Source organism: Anolis carolinensis, unplaced genomic scaffold, assembly GCF_035594765.1.
Source record: "Anolis carolinensis isolate JA03-04 unplaced genomic scaffold, rAnoCar3.1.pri scaffold_11, whole genome shotgun sequence".
Classification (NCBI taxonomy): Eukaryota; Metazoa; Chordata; class Lepidosauria; order Squamata; family Dactyloidae; genus Anolis; species Anolis carolinensis.
Window position 1 is genome coordinate 21,558,861 of NW_026943822.1, and position 20,774 is coordinate 21,579,634.

At 39.5% G+C, this 20,774-nt stretch overlaps 1 protein-coding gene across 1 annotated transcript; it reads left to right on the forward strand.

The window, feature by feature from the left end:
- Window positions 1–324: 324 nt before the first annotated feature.
- On the forward strand, window positions 325–20,723 carry ireb2 (iron responsive element binding protein 2). Its single transcript, XM_062963545.1, has 22 exons — window positions 325–478; window positions 3,859–3,948; window positions 6,721–6,886; window positions 7,353–7,490; window positions 7,745–7,960; window positions 9,408–9,477; window positions 9,895–10,078; window positions 10,570–10,709; window positions 10,885–11,056; window positions 11,644–11,744; window positions 12,076–12,192; window positions 12,387–12,546; window positions 12,959–13,094; window positions 13,803–13,887; window positions 14,077–14,233; window positions 14,318–14,442; window positions 14,557–14,661; window positions 15,303–15,445; window positions 16,147–16,294; window positions 16,388–16,510; window positions 16,880–17,065; window positions 17,830–20,723. Exons 1-22 carry the CDS (start codon window positions 460–462, stop codon window positions 17,938–17,940), a joined length of 2,892 nt encoding a protein of 963 aa, XP_062819615.1. The 5' UTR covers window positions 325–459; the 3' UTR covers window positions 17,941–20,723.
- Window positions 20,724–20,774: the final 51 nt, after the last annotated feature.

Consider the following 20,774-nt stretch of genomic DNA (forward strand, 5'->3'; position numbering starts at 1 on the left):
ATAATAATAATAATAACAACCCAAAATTAATAAATAGTTCTGAAAAACATTAACTCCTAACTGTATTCTGAAATAATAGTCTAGGAATAATGCCTGGAAGTCTCGCGATAACAACCAACCCCCCCCCCCGGTCCTATTGCATAGAGAGGCTGAAGTCTCGCGAGAACGGCCACCCTCCTTTACGCCGCTATCTTCTTCCCCAGTCCTGGCATTAAAAAAAAAAAAAGAATGGAAGGAAACCTCGCGAGAGCTGGCTTAGCTTTCCTTTCTTGCAACCTGCCAAACTCCCGCGAGACTTTAGAGAAAAGGGGGCCCAATAAGGCAAAGAAGAGGAGCGAGGTCCTGTCGACCTCTCGCGATATTTCAGGGGAGGAGCCAAGCCACCCAGCCTCACATAGTTTCCCTCAGCCAACCAGACGGACGCGTTGTTTTTTCCCCCTTTCCGTTGTGGGAATTAATATGGACCCGGCCGGGACAGGTCAGTGCCAAAGGCCCGGTGAGGCCTTCCCTTTTTCACCCCCCCGTTTGAAGCCTGGCCTCGATTAGTCCCCCTCCTTCAGGCCTCTCTCATTGAAACCCCGCGGCCTCAATTTCCAGAGGCATCCTTCCTTCTGGGCCTTCCTCTCGCTCTCCTCAGGTTTCTCCCCATTCTCCTTTGGCCTTGGGTCAATTTTAATGAGTCCCTTTCGGGAGATAAAGCGGGACACCAATAGATATAATAATAATAATGATAATCTATATATATAAAAGAGTGATGGCATCAGGGCAGCGGACAAAACAACAAAACTACAGGCCCCCCAACCTCAAAATTTGACAACACAACCCATCATTCACGGCTCTAGGTTGATACAGCAAAAAGAAAAGAAAAATGAAGTCCTAATTAGAGGGAGAGGAATAATAGTTTTTATCCAATTGCTGCCAGTTAGAAGCCTAAGCTCCGCCTACTTGGTCTCCTAGCAACCTACTCAGCCCAGGGGACAGGCACAGTTAGGCCTCACTTAGGCCTCTTCCACAGATTATCAGATTTTAACTGGATTATATGGCAGTATAGACTCAAGGCCCTTCCACACAGCTATATAACCCATTTAGAATCTTATCTGCTTTGAACTGGATTATCTTGACTCCACACTGCCATATAATCCACTTCAGTGTGCATACTAAACATAAAGACAACCATACAACAGACATTCAATACCACCACTACCTCAACAATTTCTCACCAACACCACCAGATAATGCCACAGCAACGCGTGGCCGGGCACAGCTAGTAATAATATAATTTGTGTTCTCTAAGGCTTTCAAGGCCAGAATCAATAGGTTGCTGTGAGTTTTTCAGACTGTATGGCAGGCATGGGTAAACTTGGGCCCTCCAGGTGTTTTGGACTTCAACTCCCACAATTTCTAACAGCTCATAGGCTGTTAATTAATTGATAATAATATTATAATATAATACAATACAATACTAATACAGTAGAGTCTCACTTATCCAACATTCTGGATTATCCAATGCAGTTTGCCTCCCGCCCTGATCCACAACTGTTTCTCTAGGCAGCAAAGATTGAACTTTTTGTGGATTTAATTTCTGACAATGTTGCTTCTGTAAGTTCATTTTATGCAATGTGTAGTCTAGACAATTTTTTAGACATTTTTTTCAATATAATTGCAATGTTTGGGTGCTAAATTCATAAATACAGTAATTACTACAATTTTTTTTCGTGTCAGGAGCAACTTGAGTTGCTTCTGGAGTGAGAGAATTGGCCGTCTGCAAGGACGTTGGCCAGGGAACGCCTGGATGTTTTGATGTTTTTACCATCCTTGTGGGAGACTTCTCTCATGTCCTCACATGGAGCTGGAGTTGATAGAGGGAGCTCATCCGCACTCTCCCCTGGTGGGATTCGAACCGGACATGACTGGAAGGGGAAAACCTTTACCTACCTACCTATTACAATTCAGTGGTATAATACAATACAGTAGAGTCTCACTTATCCAACATTCGCTTATCCAACGTTCTGGATTATCCAACGCATTTTTGTAGTCAATGTTTTCAATATATCGTGATTTTTTGGTGCTAAATTCATAAATACAGTAATTACTATGTAGCATTACTGCATATTGAACTACTTTTTCTGTCAAATTTGTTGTATAACATGATGTTTTGGTGCTTAATTTGTAAAATCATAACCTAATTTCATGTTTAATAGGCTTCTCCTTCATCTCTCCTTATTATCCAACATATTCGCTTATCCAACGTTCTGCCGGCCCGTTTATGTTGGATAAGTGAGACTCTACTGTATATGATAGTAATATATAATGCTAATATTATGCTATGCTCATAATATAATACATTTTAGGTAAAGGTAAAACCTTTCTTTAACCTTTTAATAAAACTGCAAGGATTTTAAAGATTAGGTTGTAAAGAAAGAAATGAAGGGGCAGGTTAATAGCCCTGTCTAGTGACAGGAGGTGTGTGTGCTCAAGTAAAAGAGGAAATGGAAATAATTTAGTTGGCAGTGACACTCTTCTATACTAAATTGGAATTATTTATACCTTCAAGGAAAAGAGTGTTTGGTCCATGCTTTCTCAAATACTGTTTCAAAATAAATATTACCTACATATACATATATTTTTAAAAGTTTTAAATTTTGTGTTGTCGAAGGCTTTCATGGCTGGAATCACAAGGTTGTTGTGTGTTTTCCGGGCTGTATGGCCATGTTCCATAGATGTGGGCAAAACGTCAGGAGAGAATACTTCTGGAATATGGCCATACAGCCCGGAAAACACACAACAACCCTTTTAATTCTTGCCTCCAAAGTCTAAACCATAAATCATCTGTAATATGTTTAAAGACAATTTAATGATTATGGTTGTAAAGAAAATTAATGGTAATATGTATAAGCTATAGCAAGCCATGTAAATGCCACTTAAACTGTAATCAAAGTGTGTAGTTTGTATAATAAAAACACCTAATCATAATATTTTCCTCTGTACATGCATTATTCAATCCCCAGTAATAGTAGAGTTTTCACTTTTTGTCCTTGATGCTGCTCTTTATAGTCAAGCACTATAAAACATACTGTAATAGTGATAAGTCAGTGGTCTTACGTCTTTCAACCCACCTAAATCCTTGAATTTAATCATTTAAGCCTTGTGGAGCTTGTACATCTGATAGGAGGGAAAGAAGAAAAAGAAAGAAGCCTTGGTGTGCTCTGGACCTTTCTTCAGATACATGTGGTCAGGATTACGTTTTAGTGTTTGACCTCTTTGCAGAGTTCATTCCTGTTTCAGGGTGGAGAAAATCTCCTCAGTTAAAATGCACTATGGCCTTTTCATTCCTCCAGATGTTGTTGCTTCCAAATGTAGCTATTGTATAATTAAAATAGAGAGTTGAGAGGATTGGAAGGGAATGAATACGTTTAAATCTATTACAAAGTAACTAATGACTAGGGATAGTCAATTGCACTAAGCTACACTAGTTTGTACTTAGAATAGTTTGCTTTGACCCTTAAATTCTAATACAGTACAATTGTTGTTTAGTGAATATTTACCTGTTATATTGTACTGATTTAATTTGGACTGTGAGTAAGGAAAAATAGGTGTGTAAAACCACAATCTGATTTACAGTAGATCATTTGTAAACCTTAAAATTTGCATTATCACCTAATGGAAAACCGGGATTCTAGGATTACCGCAAACCCTGAGCAGCTGGAATCAGAATTGTTTACCTTTGTTTACATGTATATGAATATGGTTTGATTGAGAGCAACAAAGCAAGATCTAGGGTTCCACAAAATGCATCCATTATTGCATTATTTTAATTATCTTATGAACTGTTCCTTATCTGCATGACTTGCCTTTCAGACTGCCTGTTCCAAAATTTAATTGAAACATTGGATGAAAATACAGACAAAAGGTTCTACAATATTGCTAAACTAGGAGGCACCAAATATGGTAACAATTACTTTTCCATTGGTTTTTAATTTCTTTCTTATATGTGTGACCTGTGTGTTATAAAATGTGGTGTGGGTTAGTATGAACTTCTGAAGGGAGAGGGTGTTTGTCATAGATATTGTTCAAAATGATGGTCTGTGCAATGTATGTTGTGTAGCTATTTTAATCCAAGCCTGTTCTGTGAAGACTGGTGGCATCATTTTAATGTGTGAAGCTTGCTATTTAAGTCACAACTCATACCAGCAGTTCCCATACTTTGGTCCTCCAGGTGTTTTGGACTTAAACTCCCAGAAACCCTAACTGACTTGGCCAGCAGTCAGGAATTCTAGGATTTAAAGTCAAAAACATCTGGAGGACCAAAGGTTGGGAAGCATTGATCAAGCTGGTGCTGAAAGACAATCCACAATCATGTGAGCTTTGTTTTCTCATGCCGGTGTCAGAAGCCGAATCATGTGATCTTTGTTGTTTTGATACTTTATCTCTCTTTTTTTTTCCTGTTCTACCTTGTTAGCTAGAGTTTTTAGCTGAAATGTATATGAATCAGTGCCCCCAGTTTGATATGCCTCATGGATCCATTACAGTGCAGTCTAGTTATGGCCCAAGGTGAGTCAGTTGCCCTCCAACTGTGACTCATGGAGCAAGAGTGAAAGAGCAGGGCCTTTTAATAAATACACATTGTCTGGTTTCCATCTGTCAGAACTCATGAGGTTAACAATAATGTTTGCTAAGCAGCTCTTGTTAGTTTTAGGAGAACATAATTAAAACAATGTTTTGTGAGTTGTAGCTTCTGTCTTTTGTCTGTTTTGTACAGTTGAGCAGAATTAGACTGTAAGCCTAGACACATTTCCCATGGAGTAAGGCTGGTTGAACAGTCGGGCCTATGTCTGAGAAGCTATAGGTTTACATTATTGAATTGTCGCCATGAACATATCCACTAGCAGGACTAGTTTCTGAGTAAACAGAAGAATTGTGTATCTAATTAACCTTCTTATTGACAGCAAAATTCTAGGCAAAAATGAAATCATAGCTTCCTCTTCTATTGCTATTGCAGCTTGTTAATTAAGTGAGCATTACGTTAGGTTTTGATTAATCTAAATTGATGTTTTCACCCATTTGGCTCATTTAAAGCCCTGGAACAATGTTCAAAATGCAGAGTTTGTGAATGTGGCTTAATCTTATAAGTCTCTTTTATAAGCTATCACCGAATAAGCAGCTTCTAATGAAATGCCAGAAAAACAGGGAAGGACAAGCACAAGTTCTTCTCTTAAAAGCTTTCTTTTCCGTTCAGGCCTACCAGATCTCCGTTATCTCTGTTGTTCAACTGATATACATACATGATGCTGTTTTTTAAAAAAGTTAATATAAGTTTCTAGAGTTTATTCTGATTTTTTCAAAGCAGTCCTCTGTATTTTTACTAAGAAGTCATGCTGGGTTTGTTGGAATTTACTGCCTAGCGAGCATAGAATTGTAGCCTTAGTTTTATCAGTTTCTTCAGCGTGGGTGCTGGTGGCCTGAAACTGTTATCTTAGAAAACAAGAATGCAAACAGTTTTTGCCATTCATGGCTTTCAAAAGGCAGATTTATCAACCTATGGGAATGTCTGTGATATAGTACCACCATATAATGGGTCCTTTTGAGGCTAAATCTAGACAGGCTCAGTAATGAGCTCTTCCTCGAACCAAGTCCTGCTGGAACACACGACATTCCTCTCCTTCTGATTTGGAAATACTTCTTTTTCTATGCCCGAGAGCTTTGCAACAATTTTTATAAATCTACACTTTACTCCACTCCATTTGGGAATGACTTGAGTTTTTAAAATTTAGGATTTCATCCCCAAATTGCACCAACCATCTCCGGCTGCTATGGGAAGATCACACTTCTCTTGCATTATTCTCTTGTTTCATCTAAAAACTATTTCCTGGCCCCAAACCAGAAGTGCATTTCCATTACTGTTCTCTAAACCAGAAATGACTTTCATGTTTAATAATAATAATGATAATAATAACAAATTTATTTTTGTATGCCACCTCCATCTCCCCAGCAGGGTACTCGGGGCGGCTCACACGGGGAACAAGCCCAACATAATCACATAAAATCATGAAATAACAATTTAGACATCAGACAACACAATTTAAAAACAATTTAAACAGGTCATGGTTTTATGATGAAGGGTTATGTAGTCACCAGACGTTGCTATGGCTGAAATAATGGGCTCCAAATAGCCAGAAATTACCCAGCTTGTGATATGTTTGTGGATATAAATACTGAAAATCTGAGAGATCAAGTTGTGGGCAACCTATTGAATAGAAAACCTTGAATATAATTTTTAAATCCCTTTTTGTTCAAAAATCCTGCATGAAGTTAAGAAGTAGGGATAATTTCTTATGGTGCTTGGCAGCTTCAACTTTTAAGATACATTTGCTGAGTCATAAGTGAATTTATATTTAGTAGCCTTTGGATGAATCACTTAATGAGGGAGCAGTGACACCACCTGCCTTGTAAAACACAACTAATTGAAAGCAAACCAGTAAACCCTGGAGCAACATTTTATGCTCTTCAGACTGGATAAACGTAGTAAGTAGTGCTCATCGCTTCACTGTGTTGCTTTATTGCTACCTATCATGGATTATTGTTAAATAGAATCACTGCCCAGTCTGAAATGATGGTGGTGGTTTGAGCATGTAGGTAGGACACCTGTTTGAACATGTAGGCAAGGCACCTGTAGGTAGGACACCTTTTCTTAAACCAGACCTATTCCTTTTCTTTGCTCAGATATCCTGCCTTATTCCATACGGGTTCTGTTGGAAGCTGCGGTCCGTAACTGTGATGGCTTCCTTATAAAAGAAGAAGATGCCATGAACATTTTGAATTGGAAAACAAAGCAGAACAATGTAGAAGTGCCCTTCTGCCCTGCCAGAGTCCTCCTCCAAGACTTCACGTAAGGCACATTTTTCTTATTTTATGTTTTATCTCACTCTTAATTAATTCAAAACAGCATGAGCTGTTCAGGGTGGGAACTCCACAGGGATTATTAAATAGTCAGGCATTCAACTATTCATGTAGGTTTACTCTGGCAATGACTTCACATAAGAAAAAGTTATTGAAATAATAAAGTGACTTAATACTGCTTTGTAGGAGTCTCGGTACTGAAGTACACTGCAGAATATTGAGATCTGCATGCCAACATTCCCACACAATATTAATTGTACTGTGTCACCCTTTGCACATACATGTAAGCATAACAACATGCCTCACACCGAGTCAGTGCATGGGTCATTCCAGTTCTGTAATCTAGGATTTGTAGTAGAAACTATTTTTCCAAGCTGTGATTGTTACAGTATAAGATGCCTCTCCCTGGTTTGACACTATTTATTAAAGATTTGAATGTTGTTCTCTTTTGTCAGTGGAATTCCTGCCATGGTGGATTTTGCTGCTATGAGGGAAGCTGTGAAAACTCTGGGAGGAGATCCTACCAAAGTCCATCCTGCCTGTCCAACAGATCTCACTGTTGACCATTCTTTGCAGATTGACTTCAATAAATGGTACATACTGTAAAGTTTATTAAGTTTTGTTCTGCTTTGGAGGAAAGAGGGTTGCATTGATGATAAAAGGTGTGTTCTTCAAAAGGTAGTTTAAGTCCACAAATGCTCCATATCAGAAAAGGTTATATGCATTTATTCACTTACAAACTATGCCTGCTCTAGAGACCACATTTGAATGCAACTACATAACACAATAAGACATTTATAAACTATTATGTACATCTTTCTCATCATTTTTTTTTTTTACAAAATAGTGCAATACAGAACACCCCAAATCCTGGTGGTGGGGATTTGCAGAAGCCGCCCTCCAAGCTTTCTCCACTGAGAGCCCCTCGGAAGGCGTCTTGCAGGGGCCAGTCCAGTTGCAAAGGGCCCTGTGATGGAGAACCAAGGCGGAACGCGGGGCAACTCTCTGTGCAAATTGAGAACACACCTCTTCTGTGTCCTTTTCATCTTCAACCAGTGCCTGAGTGAGCATGTTCTTTTAATTATCATTCCCCTTTTTGTCTTCTAAGAACTTCTTTTGTTCGTGGCTAGGAATTTGTGCCATCATGATAATAGGCTTTGAATCGCTCTCCAGTTTAGCTTGGAACTCGACATCAGACAATATTTCATAAAACGTTACATCTTTTCACACTTCTAAGTTTACTTATTGGTATCCCTGCCAAGAAAATAATTTGCTGGCTTAGGAGTCCACTTTCAGATCACTTTCTTCACTGAATGCTTGGAAAGACAAGGATTTTATTTGAAAGGCTATTTCAACTATATGAAATCTTTGTTTGTTGTGGGTAACATAATACATTTTGCTGGGTTTCTCTTTATTGTTATCACATGAATTTGCTTGTCCAAAGACATTCACAAAAAAAGTTGTAACAACAAAAAGCTCTGCTTGTAGCACTAAAGCTGACAGTTGCATAGAGAAATCATCTGGTCACAGACTCACAAGAGAAAAGGAACCCATATTTAGTCTGGCATTTGGCCTATTGAGCTGCTTTCTTTTTTGTGCTTTTGACTAATGTTTTAATTTAACATTTTAATTATATGCTCAGTCGTTTGTGTGTAGCAGCAGGAATTATGTCCAATCATGTTCTAGTAGAAGAGAATAAGTTAAATCAGAATGATTGCCTTAATTTGTTTTTGCAAGAAAAGTAAGGTCTCCTGTTACGATATTCTTATTATTGTTGTGTCCCACTTTTATCTCTCAGTTGAGACTCAAAGTATCATGTTCTTTGGACCAAAGGTGCATTAATCTGATTACTCAGAGACAAACACCAATTAATTCAATAACAAAATCTATTGATTTGTCGCCTGTGCTGCTTACTTAGAATTCACCATTAAACAGTCAGATACATGTGGAATTATTGACTTGGAATCAACAAAAATGTGGTATCTCAAGACAGGCAGAGTAGAAATGCCTCCAGATGTTTTTTATTTGTTCTAAAGAGGTGGAATTCCTTTAGCCTTATACTCAGCAACTTGTTGCCTGACTGGTTTTCTAATTTGTCAGAGCAGGTTCAAAATACGAAGATAACTAGTTTTCTTATCATTTAAGACATGGCTACAATGCCGTCTTCTTGCTGGAGGTTATATACTCTTGGAGCGACTCCTAGGCATCTTCCCTTGACATGATTCTACTGGATTCCTATATGCATGTACTTGGGAATAAGTCTTATTTAATTCATTTGTGTTTGTCTCTGGGATTTTGGACCAGAAATAGGTTTTAAAGCAGGGGCTGGGGGAATAAGGATGTGACCTTTGTCATTACAAATAGTTTTCAAACGCCTTTGCTGTTCTGATCAAAATAGCTCAGTTTGAAAGTAATAATATTTATTTATTTATTTCCAATATTTCTACCCCGCCCTTCTCCCCGAGGGGACTGGTAATATTTATATGGACTCTTTCATTTTTTTTCCTTAGGCCTGAAACAGTTTTAAAAAACCAGGAGATAGAATTTGGTAGAAATAGAGAAAGACTCCAGTTTTTCAAGGTATGTTGATATGAAGGGGGGGGGGGTCTGATACACAACTGTATAATACATAGGAAGGGAAGCTTTTTCAGGCCAAGGGTTGATTTCAGTTTTATGGCACTGCATTTTAGTGCCGGGTGAGGCTGGAAACAAAGATACAAAACTAACAATACCAATATATTTGGGTGTAAAAGAGTTGCTGTCGGTGACTACGCCTTATGACTGGCCTTTCAACTTCTTGAAGAGACTTGGAAAAAGCTAAGAAGCCACCATTTGGGGAATCCCATAGGTTTGGATTGGATTCCCCCATCTTTTCAGTGATAGAAATTGAGTACTGTTGGTCCTCCACATTTGTAGGTTTAATTTTAGTGGGCTTGAGTATTCAAGGAATGTGAGAAGCTGATTTCTGATTTCTTTCTCTCTCTTCAAATAAACTAGTGGGGCTCCAAAGTTTTTAGGAATGTCTCCATAATCCCTCCTGGAACAGGAATGGCACACCAAGTAAACCTGGAGTACTTGTCGAGGGTCATATTTGACACTGAAGGCCTTCTTTATCCGGACAGTGTCATTGGCACCGATTCTCATACAACAATGGTGAATGGCTTGGGCATCTTGGGATGGGGTAAGAGACTATCTGTTTGGTTTTGTTTTCTAGCTATTTTAGAATGTCGTTAATGTCCATTCAAGTCATTTCCAACCCTAAGGCAAATCCAGCAAGAGATTTTATTGGCAAGAGTTGTTCAGAGGGGTTTTTTGCTTTGCCTTCCTCTGGATGAGAACTCTTTTTTCCTCTGACTATAAAGCTGAAAACCTTTGTCAGCAAATCAAAAGGTGCTCTTGCCTTGAATTTCAATTTTGTCTGCAACAGATACAGAAATATCTAGCAAACCTTGGGACAGTTTCTACTTCTTTGTTCCATAATCCTTAAATAGAATTTCACTTGGTGTTTCGATCCACTAATCAGGAAGCTAGATTATACTCCGGATATAACTGAGCTTTTTAAGGCAGAAGGTTCTAACTTCAGGCGAAGGAGATTCTTCAGACATCTCCCTTATTATGTGGTTAGTTGGTTTGTAATGAAGCCACTAAGTGGTGTCATTTCTCTTTTTATAGGAATGGGAGGAATTGAAACAGAAGCAGTCATGCTGGGATTACCAGTCACCTTCACTTTGCCTGAGGTGGTTGGATGTGAACTTACTGGCTCTGCCAGCCCACTTGCCACATCAATAGATGTGGTCCTGAGCATTACAAAGGTAATTTTGAAATTTTGCCTTACATAGCATTACATTGCCAAATGGGCCACCCTATCAAGCAAATGTGGTGGTTGGTGCAGGCCTGTAAGCCACTGTCAAACCTGTCCGGGTTTTCTCTACAAGATATGTTCAGAGGAGGCCTTGTATTAATGTATTTTTCTCTCTCTCTCAATAGCAACTGAGGCAAGCAGGGGTGTCTGGAAAATTCGTGGAGTTCTTTGGTCCTGGAGTTTCCCAGCTCTCTATAGGCGACCGAACCACAATAGCAAATATGTGTCCAGAATATGGTGCTATCTTGAGCTTTTTCCCTATCGATAATGTGACACTGAAGCATTTAAAGTATACAGGTAAATTGGAAATTGGGATTTGTAGAGGTTTGCACAGGAACCTGTTGTCTAAAGCAGAGTTTCTTAAGTTTTTCCCACTTGCAACCCCTTTGTGTCCAAGAATTTTTTATGTGACCCAGGTATATAGGGGCCAAACTATAGGTATAAAAACCAAACATTTGTTGATAATAAATCAGCATTTGCATTGCTTGGTAAACAGACTGATTTTCCTTTTTGTGGAGTACAGCTGAAGCATTTTTGTAGTATCTACTATAAAGACTGCATGCTCTTGCTAACAGACTTGTGTACGTGGGTGACATTCAGAAACCTTTTACTGTAGCTCAATTTTTCATGATTCTAACCTTGAGCTAAAGGGACCCCATTTGGGGTCAGGACCCACAGTTTAAGAAACAGTGGTATAAAGTACTGCATTATTTTAAAAAATGTTGTGGGAGGATCATAATTTTCCCATGTATTATTACCGTTTCATCACTACTATCATTGTCTTATCTATCTGACTATAGGCCCTCTCTGGGAAGAAAATTAATTTAATCACTTATGTTTCCTTGGAGTATTTTGAAATGCAAGTCTTTCAATATTTCCCATAGGTTTTGACAAGACCCAACTTAAGTCCATGGAAGCGTATCTTAAAGCTGTGAAATTGTTTAGAAATTATCAGCTTCCCACTGAAGAACCAGAATATTCGCAGGTAATTCAAAAATGGCCTTTGCGGTGTTTGTATGCTTTTATGTATGCTTTTTTTCTGAGCCCTTCTCATCCAAGGTAGTTTTTATTCCTCTCAAGAGAGAGGCCAATTTTGTATTTAGCCAATTTTCCTCTTCCCATTTTTTCATATATAAGTAGGCTTCTTGCTCTCCCTATTTACGGCACATTAACATGAAGCAAATAATTATTACTGAGAATTATTGAGAAGTGGAAACTTGAGAGGTGGTTGCTGTTAGTTAAAAAAAGGTTGCTAGAATGTTGAATGTGGGACATATATTGTGCATTTGTTATTCAATAAGTATCTTCTCCATCAGATTATACATATAAACCTGGAATCAATAACACCCTACGTAAGCGGCCCCAAAAGGCCACAGGATAGAGTGGCTGTGACGGACATGAAAAAGGATTTCCAGACATGCCTCAGTGAAAAGGTATGTGCCATGAAAATAGGTGCTAAATCCCTCCATTTTAATCCGAAGCATGGTTTCTTTTACACGTGGGAAAATCCACCTTCTTTCATTGTTATGTGGTTTTGTGACTTAGCACAGAATTCCACTCTCTCCCTTGTTATTGCCGAAATGCAACTATGATGTTATGTCTTTGTAATACCGTTGTGGTCTTCTAGGTTGGGTTTAAAGGCTTTCAGATCCCGCCAGAAAAGCAAAACGACACCGTCCCTGTGGAGTATGAAGGAAACGAGTACAAGTTGGCGCATGGATCCGTGGTCATTGCGGCCGTGATCAGCTGTACGAACAACTGCAATCCATCTGTGATGCTAGGAGCAGGTACACCTCGTATTTCGTGTTCTTTTCTACCTCTTGCTGTATTGATACATCTGTAGCTCAAGGGCAAAGCAAGTCCAGTTAATGTTACATTGATAGAGGGCACGCAAAGGTCTTTTTTGCAGCATCTCTCTCTTTGTTTCTCTCTCTCTCTTAATATAATATGCTGTCTTTAATATAGCCCTCTGATGAAAAAGGTAACACCCAAATGCATCTGGACATTGCTTTCTTGCAGACTTCAACTCCCACAATTCCTAACAGCCAGTAGGATGTTAGGAATTGTGGGAGTTGAAATCCAAACCACCTAGAGGGTCCAAGTGAGCCCATGCCAGCTTTATTGCTTAATATTGTCACTTAGAATGCTTGTTGCTCTTTGTCCAGATTGTTAACAACCTCTTCTGTGGTTCATACATAGGTTTGTTGGCCAAAAAGGCTGTTGAAGCTGGTCTGACCGTGAAACCTTACATCCGAACTAGCTTATCACCAGGGAGCGGAATGGTCACCCAGTATCTCAGTTCCAGTGGCGTATTGCCGTACCTTAACAAACTCGGGTATTGACTTTTTTTGTACTGTTGTCAGAGTATTTCATAATGAACAATATAACATGTTTCAAATATCTTCATGTCCAGAGCATACAAGTAACCACAACGGCTGGCCTTCAGGAAAAAGCACTGGGTAGTTAATAATACTGTGTAGCTTAACTGGTGATTCATTTTAAAATGTAATGTTGTGATTGTATAGTTTGGCTACATAGCTCAAAAATCCCTAAAATATTGCAGAAAATCTGTTTTAAGGGCTGTGCTATTAGAACTCATACATAAATACATTTTAAAAATTGTCAGTGTATCATACCAAATCTTTGTACTGCCACCAAGATCCTGTATGGATATCTGGAAAAATGCATTTAACTAATGGGCACAATATATAATCAACATAATACATGACATAGGAACATAATGACCTGCCATATTCTACGTCAGAATCTTTCCCAATCTTAGTATTCACTGCTCTGGTAGGCAGCAGTTTTCCCCAGTCTTGGGCAAAAAAGGGTCTTTCTCCAACTATTATCTCATTATTTTTCTTTGAAACTTTCAATGCCTTGGGTTGAAGTTCAGCCCTTTAGCACACAAAGCAATTGAGTCTATAGCTGGAATTCCAGCTCTGGGATGCTTCCATGTGTTTCAAGGAACGAATTGCAGTTAATATATGACTGAAATAAGACTTGCCAGTAAACCACTGTATCTTTGTTTCCTCTTTAGATTTGAGGTCATTGGCTATGGATGTTCCACATGTGTTGGAAATACCGCTCCGCTACCAGAAACAATTCAGAATGCAATTGTTCAGGTAGGTTTTTCCATCCAAGGCATAGCAGACCTTGACTGATAAGAAAAAGCAGAGATTTTTAATTAAATGGAATAAATTTTGCCTTTAAGGTAGTCATTCAGATTGAGTGGCCTTCAATAAAGCTGATAAATGCATGTAAATTGTAGGAGTCTAAGGAATGCATACAAATGTGTGTTTTCTGTCTTTCAGGGTGATTTGGTGGCTTGTGGGGTTTTGTCAGGGAACAAAAACTTCGAAGGCCGCCTCTGCAGCTGCATCCGTGCCAACTACCTTGCCTCTCCTCCTCTTGTTATAGCTTATGCTATTGCAGGAACTGTGAATATAGATTTCCAGATGGAGCCATTAGGTAACTATCTGTGTGCTTTCAGCTGATATTTAATAGAAGGGTTGCATTTTTTGTTAATTGATCATGTGCACCATCTTTGCCTAGGAATCACTCCTGATGGGAAAAGTATTTTCTTGTACGATATTTGGCCTACGCGAGAAGAACTTCAACAAGTAGAGGAAGAGTTTGTCATAGCGTCCATGTTTAAAGAGCTGAGGCAAAAGATGGAGGTAATATTCCTAAATAATAAGTGCATGTGTGTGCATATACATGTGTGTGTGTGTATTTGAGATGTGCAAAGAATTAAACTAAATTAATTGAAATCTGATACTGTTTTTTTGCAGAAAGGAAACAAGCTATGGAACTCTTTGGAAGCGCCCGAGTCGGTTTTATTTACATGGGATTCAAAGTCTACTTACATCCGATGTCCTTCGTTTTTTGATAAGCTTGTAAGTACAGTAGCACTAGTTCTATTCCTTTGGAATTTTCTGCATACAAGCATTTCTCTGCCTGTTGAATTCTCAGAATATCCAATCATCTTCCAATTTGAGGATGGGCTGTTATAAAGTGACAGGATACATTGTGTGTTTTAAATCAGTTTATGAAGCTTGACGCAAAATATCTTCCTCAAGAATCGAAGAATTCTAAACTCAGGAATTCATTTAGAGTCTGAGAACTGAATGTTGCTCGCAGTCTGTCAGCATTTTAAAAAATCTGTCCGTAGTTTCTGTAGCTTTCCTCACTTACTTTGGCCAGGGGATGCATTATATTTCTGCTATTTTTAAAATATACTGTGACCCCTCTAGCTGCAAGATACACTTTTCTCTACTTACCATTGAAACAGGAAACTGGATAACAATAGACCCTATAGTGGAAATTACTATATAGCAGGCATGGGCAAACATTGGCCTTCCTCCAAGCTGTTGGGAATTGTGGGAGTTGAAGTCTAAAACACCTGGAGGTAGGCCAAAGTTTGCCCATGCCTGTTTTGTAGTCACATTGGAATACCACGAATATTTTTAACCAGCTATTCCTAAACAGCTGGGAACACAATGTCTTCAGTGTGTTCATTTTCCCTTTTGCCTCACAGGCCAAAGACCCTCGTCCGCCCCAGTCGATTGAAAACGCACACGTTCTGTTGCACTTGGGGGATTCTGTCACAACGGATCACGTCTCGCCTGCAGGCAGCATCGCCAGGGGCAGCGCCGCCGCCAGATACTTGACCAATAAAGGGTGAGGACCCTTCGAGAAGGAATCGGGGGCAGGTGGTGGATGGGGATACAACTCATCCCCCAAAATGGCTGTATTCCAGAAGTTGTTCTTTAAAGCAGATGAACACTATGTGCCGTAACTATAAGTAGGATTAACTGAATTTCCTTGGAGCTTCTGGTCAGAATTTTCAGCATAATCTCTACAGATACTACAGCGTGCTCTTACTACGGAGCACTTGCAGAAATACATACTACTTTGCGTACAGATGATTGGGTGGCACTATTATGGCGTACTTAGAAAAGAGTTGTCCCAGAGCCTATAGTTTATTTATAACTGGTATATGATGTGACAGAAGGGAGTAGTAAGTTTGGCTTTTGACTGGTGTGTCAATATGTGGGTTTTTTTGTTTTGTTTTGAGGCTTGTGTGTGTGTGTGTGTGTGTGTGTCTTCAAGTCACCTTGAATTTATGGATTTTTCATAGTGTTTTCTTAGGCAAGGGATACTCAGAGGAGATTTTTCCAGTTGCTTTCACCAAAATATGAACTATAGCAACTGGTATTTATTGGTGCTTTCCCTTCTAACTAGGGCTAATTCTGCTTAGCTTCCAAGATCAGAGGTGGTCTGGTGCCTTTAGAGTTTGACAAGGATTTTAAACAATTCCTGTAGTCAATATCCACTTCCAACTTACCTGTGTTTGGATTGTCTTCTGTGGTCTCTTCTAGCCTCACTCCCCGTGAATTCAATTCGTATGGTGCTCGACGGGGCAATGATGCTGTGATGACGAGAGGCACTTTTGCAAACATCAAGCTTTTCAACAAATTCATTGGGAAGCCGGCTCCTAAAACCATTCACTTCCCAACAGGGCAGACGGTAAGGACATAGTTATTTTCAACAGAGCCATTACTAGGCAACAGGTGCTTGGGAATTTCCATCTTTCCCATCTTCTCCCCTCCTCTGTTGCAGTTGGATGTATTCGATGCGGCCGAGTTATACCGGAAAGAGAACATACCTCTGATCATCTTGGCCGGCCAGAAGTACGGACTGGGGAGCTCAAGAGACTGGGCTGCAAAGGGGCCTTTTCTACTGGTATGTTGACATTGTATTTCAAGTAATTATGAGATTCTAGAAGTGCTCATTATTTGGGACAACTCAATTCTTATTTGGTGATTTTCAGTTTTGTAAAATTGAATTGTACCATTTTGTTTGCTGGAAAATGCTGTTTTGGATTTCCATTTGCAGATTGGGACCATTGTTAAGAAAGCGTAAGTCAGTTGCTTAAAATAGAAGTAATTCCTGTTTCTGCACTTGGCAGTTTATTTCAGAAGATAGAACCAGGTCTAATGGTTTTCCATTGCAGAATAATATTGTATTGCGATGAACTTGAACTAAAGTCCCAAGTATTTTAGAAATATTGGAAGGCTAGGCGGTCTGAATCAGATGTCGCTGTTTCCACAGGGTGTCAAAGCAGTTATCGCCGAAAGCTACGAGAAGATCCACAAGGGCCATTTAATTGGGATGGGCATTGCTCCGCTTCAGTTTCTCCAAGGCGAAAGCGCACACGTTTTGGGCTTGACGGGCAAAGAGCAGTTTTCGATCTCCTTTCCTCAAGAGTTATCCCCTGGAATCACGTTAGACATAAAGGTACCTTGGTTTCGCTTCTATACGCAGGCAGGCTGTAGTGCTTATGCCTTAGAGTTATTTTGTGCAACTTTTAACACTTAACATTTTACAATGACCTGGTTTTGAGGAGTGCCTCCAGGGCTTAGAAGTCCAGCAACAAAACAAAGTTGGAGGTTCTCGGGGCACTTATCAAAGGCCCTGAGAAAGGTGGAAGACTTAAAACTGTAGGAAAATGCATTTAGTGATGGCATCATTGCTTATATTTCTTAGGAACCACCATTTTAAACACATGCAGAACTTCACAGAGCCAAGGCACATACAGGTAGCAGATTTGGGGTGCAGCAGAATGGGGAAACATGCATCTAACTCACTGGGATGGCAAATGGGGGTTACCCATTCCTGATGATTAATGTCCAGCATTTGGAAACCCTCTTGCTTTACCACTACAGAAAGAAATGGCAGGTGTATAATAATATTATCCTCTTATGGCGCTTGGAAAAATATATTTACTGAAGGAATATTTGGTATTTGTAACAGAGGGAAGTGTAACCATTTCTATATATGAGCTAATAGAGAGGAAATACACAGAAAGCTCTGGTAAACAAAAAAAAGGCCTGGGCAAAATTTGGTCCTCCAGGTGTTTTGGACTTCAACTCCCGCAATTCCTAACAGCCTACCGGCCAAAGTTTGCCCAGGCCTGCTTTATAGACAAGTGTTGTTGTTTCTACACTTCTCTCGGAATAAAGCCCTGTCTGATCTGTCCTTTTGCTTCCCCCCTTTCGAAGACAAATACAGGTAAAGTATTCCGCGTTCTTGCCTCCTTTGACAATGACGTCGAAGTGACATTGTACAAACACGGTGGCGTTTTGAACTACATGATGCGGAGGCTCTTGTAGGGCCCCGTCCGCCCCTCCCTCCCTTCCTCCCTTCATGGGCCACGCGGGCCTCACCCCGGTCGACGGAACTGTCCACAGTCCCACGGCGCTCGGGATGCTTCGTCCATGGATGTACAAGATTGTGAATTGTTGTAGTGACTGCAGCAGGAATCCTTCCGGATTTTCAAATAATATTCGAATGGTGCTATATTGACATTGCTTTAAAAACATAATTGACGTGCGTGTCGTGACAAGAGAAGCTGTAAGTATGGGGAGGGCGGGAGGGGAGGGAGTGGGTTGTCCTGGACCGTTTTGTAAATAAAGGATGTGAAACCCTGAAAATGAATTGTGGTGAACTAAGACAGATTATGATTTTTAGGAGTTTGCTTGTTGTTTTTGTTCTTCCCCCTCTTAGGGCCCTTCTAGACAGGATCTGATCCCAGGTTTCTGTTTATCAGATTATCTGGTAGTGGGGACTCATATAATCGAGGTTAACGCAGAAAACCTGGGACCAGATCTGGGATATAGAGCCTGTCTGGAAGGGCACTTGGTTTTAACTTTCTGTTTTGCTTTTTGGCTCAGAAGTTGAAGGATGGTTTGTTACTTTTTTATCCAGGTTTCTTAAAATTGAGTTGGGAAGGGGAAGGAAGCCTGTCATACAACATACTTTAAGTGGGTGTCCTTAAAATAAGTTGGGCCACAACTCCCTCACCACTATGTCTCCCACTCCTCTGGTGACTGGGGATGATTTGGGATCTGGAGAGTGCCAAGAAAGGATGCAACAAGAAGAGAATTTCTTGTGAAGGACACAAAGCTCAAAGATCAATTCATTTTGGAGAATTTGTACCTGCAAACAAGTACAACTGCGGCATTCTCGCTTTGCTTCATTCAAAATCCAGTGGGCTTTTGTTGGGTTGCTGTGTAGGACCTTAACTGCAGTATATAATATAATAAACCTTATTTATATCTTGCCACCATTTCCCCGAAGGGACTTAGGGTGGCTTACAAAAGCACTCCAAGCTGCACATATATAACATACAGCAAGTAAAAAACGGTACATAAGTATAAACAAAACACACAAAATTATAACAATCCCTATAACACATATGACATAAGTCAAAATAATAGAATTTTTAAAACATCACTAAATCTAGCAGCCATGGATTCAGAAACCTGGCCTTTTGCTGAATTGTTGTAACAGAACCACTTTCTTTGAGAGCGGCACTATACCTATGTGACCCTTTGGAATTCCAGTTATTTTTCAGTTTGAGGGTGCAATAAAAATCTTATACATTCTTGGATCGTCATCGTCTATAAAATATCATCTAGGCACCACCTTGCACCCAAATGCCTTTTGGATTTTCTGACAATACACTGACGTAGACCTCTCGGCTATCTTATTTTGAATGAAATACTTGCAATGTAGTTCTGGTTAACTTTCCTTGACATAGTTTGGTTCCTTCTGCATCTCATCAAGGAAAGCAAAAGAAACGCCGTGCATGTCACAATCTTTATCTTCTCTATCCTAGTTCCACCTCCTTTGTTGTAAGTGGAAGATGGTCATCTTGACTCTTAAACTTATTTTGGTGTTGTCTGTTTGAGATATAACTCATTTCCTACTACTTGTCTTAGAGCAGCATTCACCAGTTTGGCTTTGAAAACTCATGTCAAGATTTCTGACTTGAGTGCCCACACATACATTCCCAAATCTCAAGTAGCTTCGGACACAGACAGAAACAGTATTAAAAGTCGAACACTCGCCTCAATGTCCATCACTCCCAATGTCCATCGGGATCTGGACATTGATATTTGAACCTAATTTTTTTAAGTTGGCCATTTTCACCATTCTAAGTAGGACTATATGACATTTATAACAAGAGTTGGACAATCTTGACAATGCAGACACTTAAGTCAGAGGGTTCGATGCATATAGAGCTCTTCAATTCAAAATACTGCAAAAAGGAGGCTGAAATATAGTCTATTGCTTGTGTTACCCCTTCCAAAAGTCAATGATTGTGCTTTCCACGTGATAGATCCTACCTTTAATTTCAAATCCAGTATCTTCAGAGTTAATACACTTGCATTTGAGGTGCTTGTCTGAAATTTTGGCTCTTGGACTCTTTTAAGTTTTTAGTTCTGAACAAATCAGTTTTCCATACGCTCTTGCCAAAGACAAGTTTGTTTTCCATATTCCAGCTATTATGGGACTGCAGTGCCCATCATTTGTGACCAATGGCAATGCTATTTGAGAGTGATGGATGTCACAGTCCAGTAACATGTGGAGGATCATATATAGCACTATATAGAAACCACAAAAGGACAGCTGAACTGAGTGATGTATTCTCTTTCTTGGCAGGAGAAACTCGCTATTTGTTCCTGTTGGTTTTGTCTGCCTCTTAATAGTGACAAAATACATGTTTTACTCTATCTTGGGGTGGGTGCATTATTTAGTTGATAGTAAGTTCCAAAAAGAATCGCAGAAACTGGAAACTTCCTTTGCAATGTAAGAGGACTTTTATTCCAATCCTCTGGAAAGCCACTGTTACCAAATTTGAGGGGGTGTTTATTGATGATATACCTGCAAAATGGTCTAAAAAACTCATTGAAATGATCACATTTCAGCAACTGCAAATGGAATGTCTGACTCTTTGAAACCAAGAGAACAATACGATGTCATGGTTTTTCAGTTGGCGGATCAGTGTTGTATAGAAATCATACCAGACAAAAGTTTCGGTTTGCATAAAATTGTGCATAAAATGTTTATCCGGTGTAAATTATTTTTAATAAAGGAAAGTTGTACCTTGTGTTAGCTTTGTGTTTCTCCATGCATTTTAGATTACCCTGTTGATAAAAGA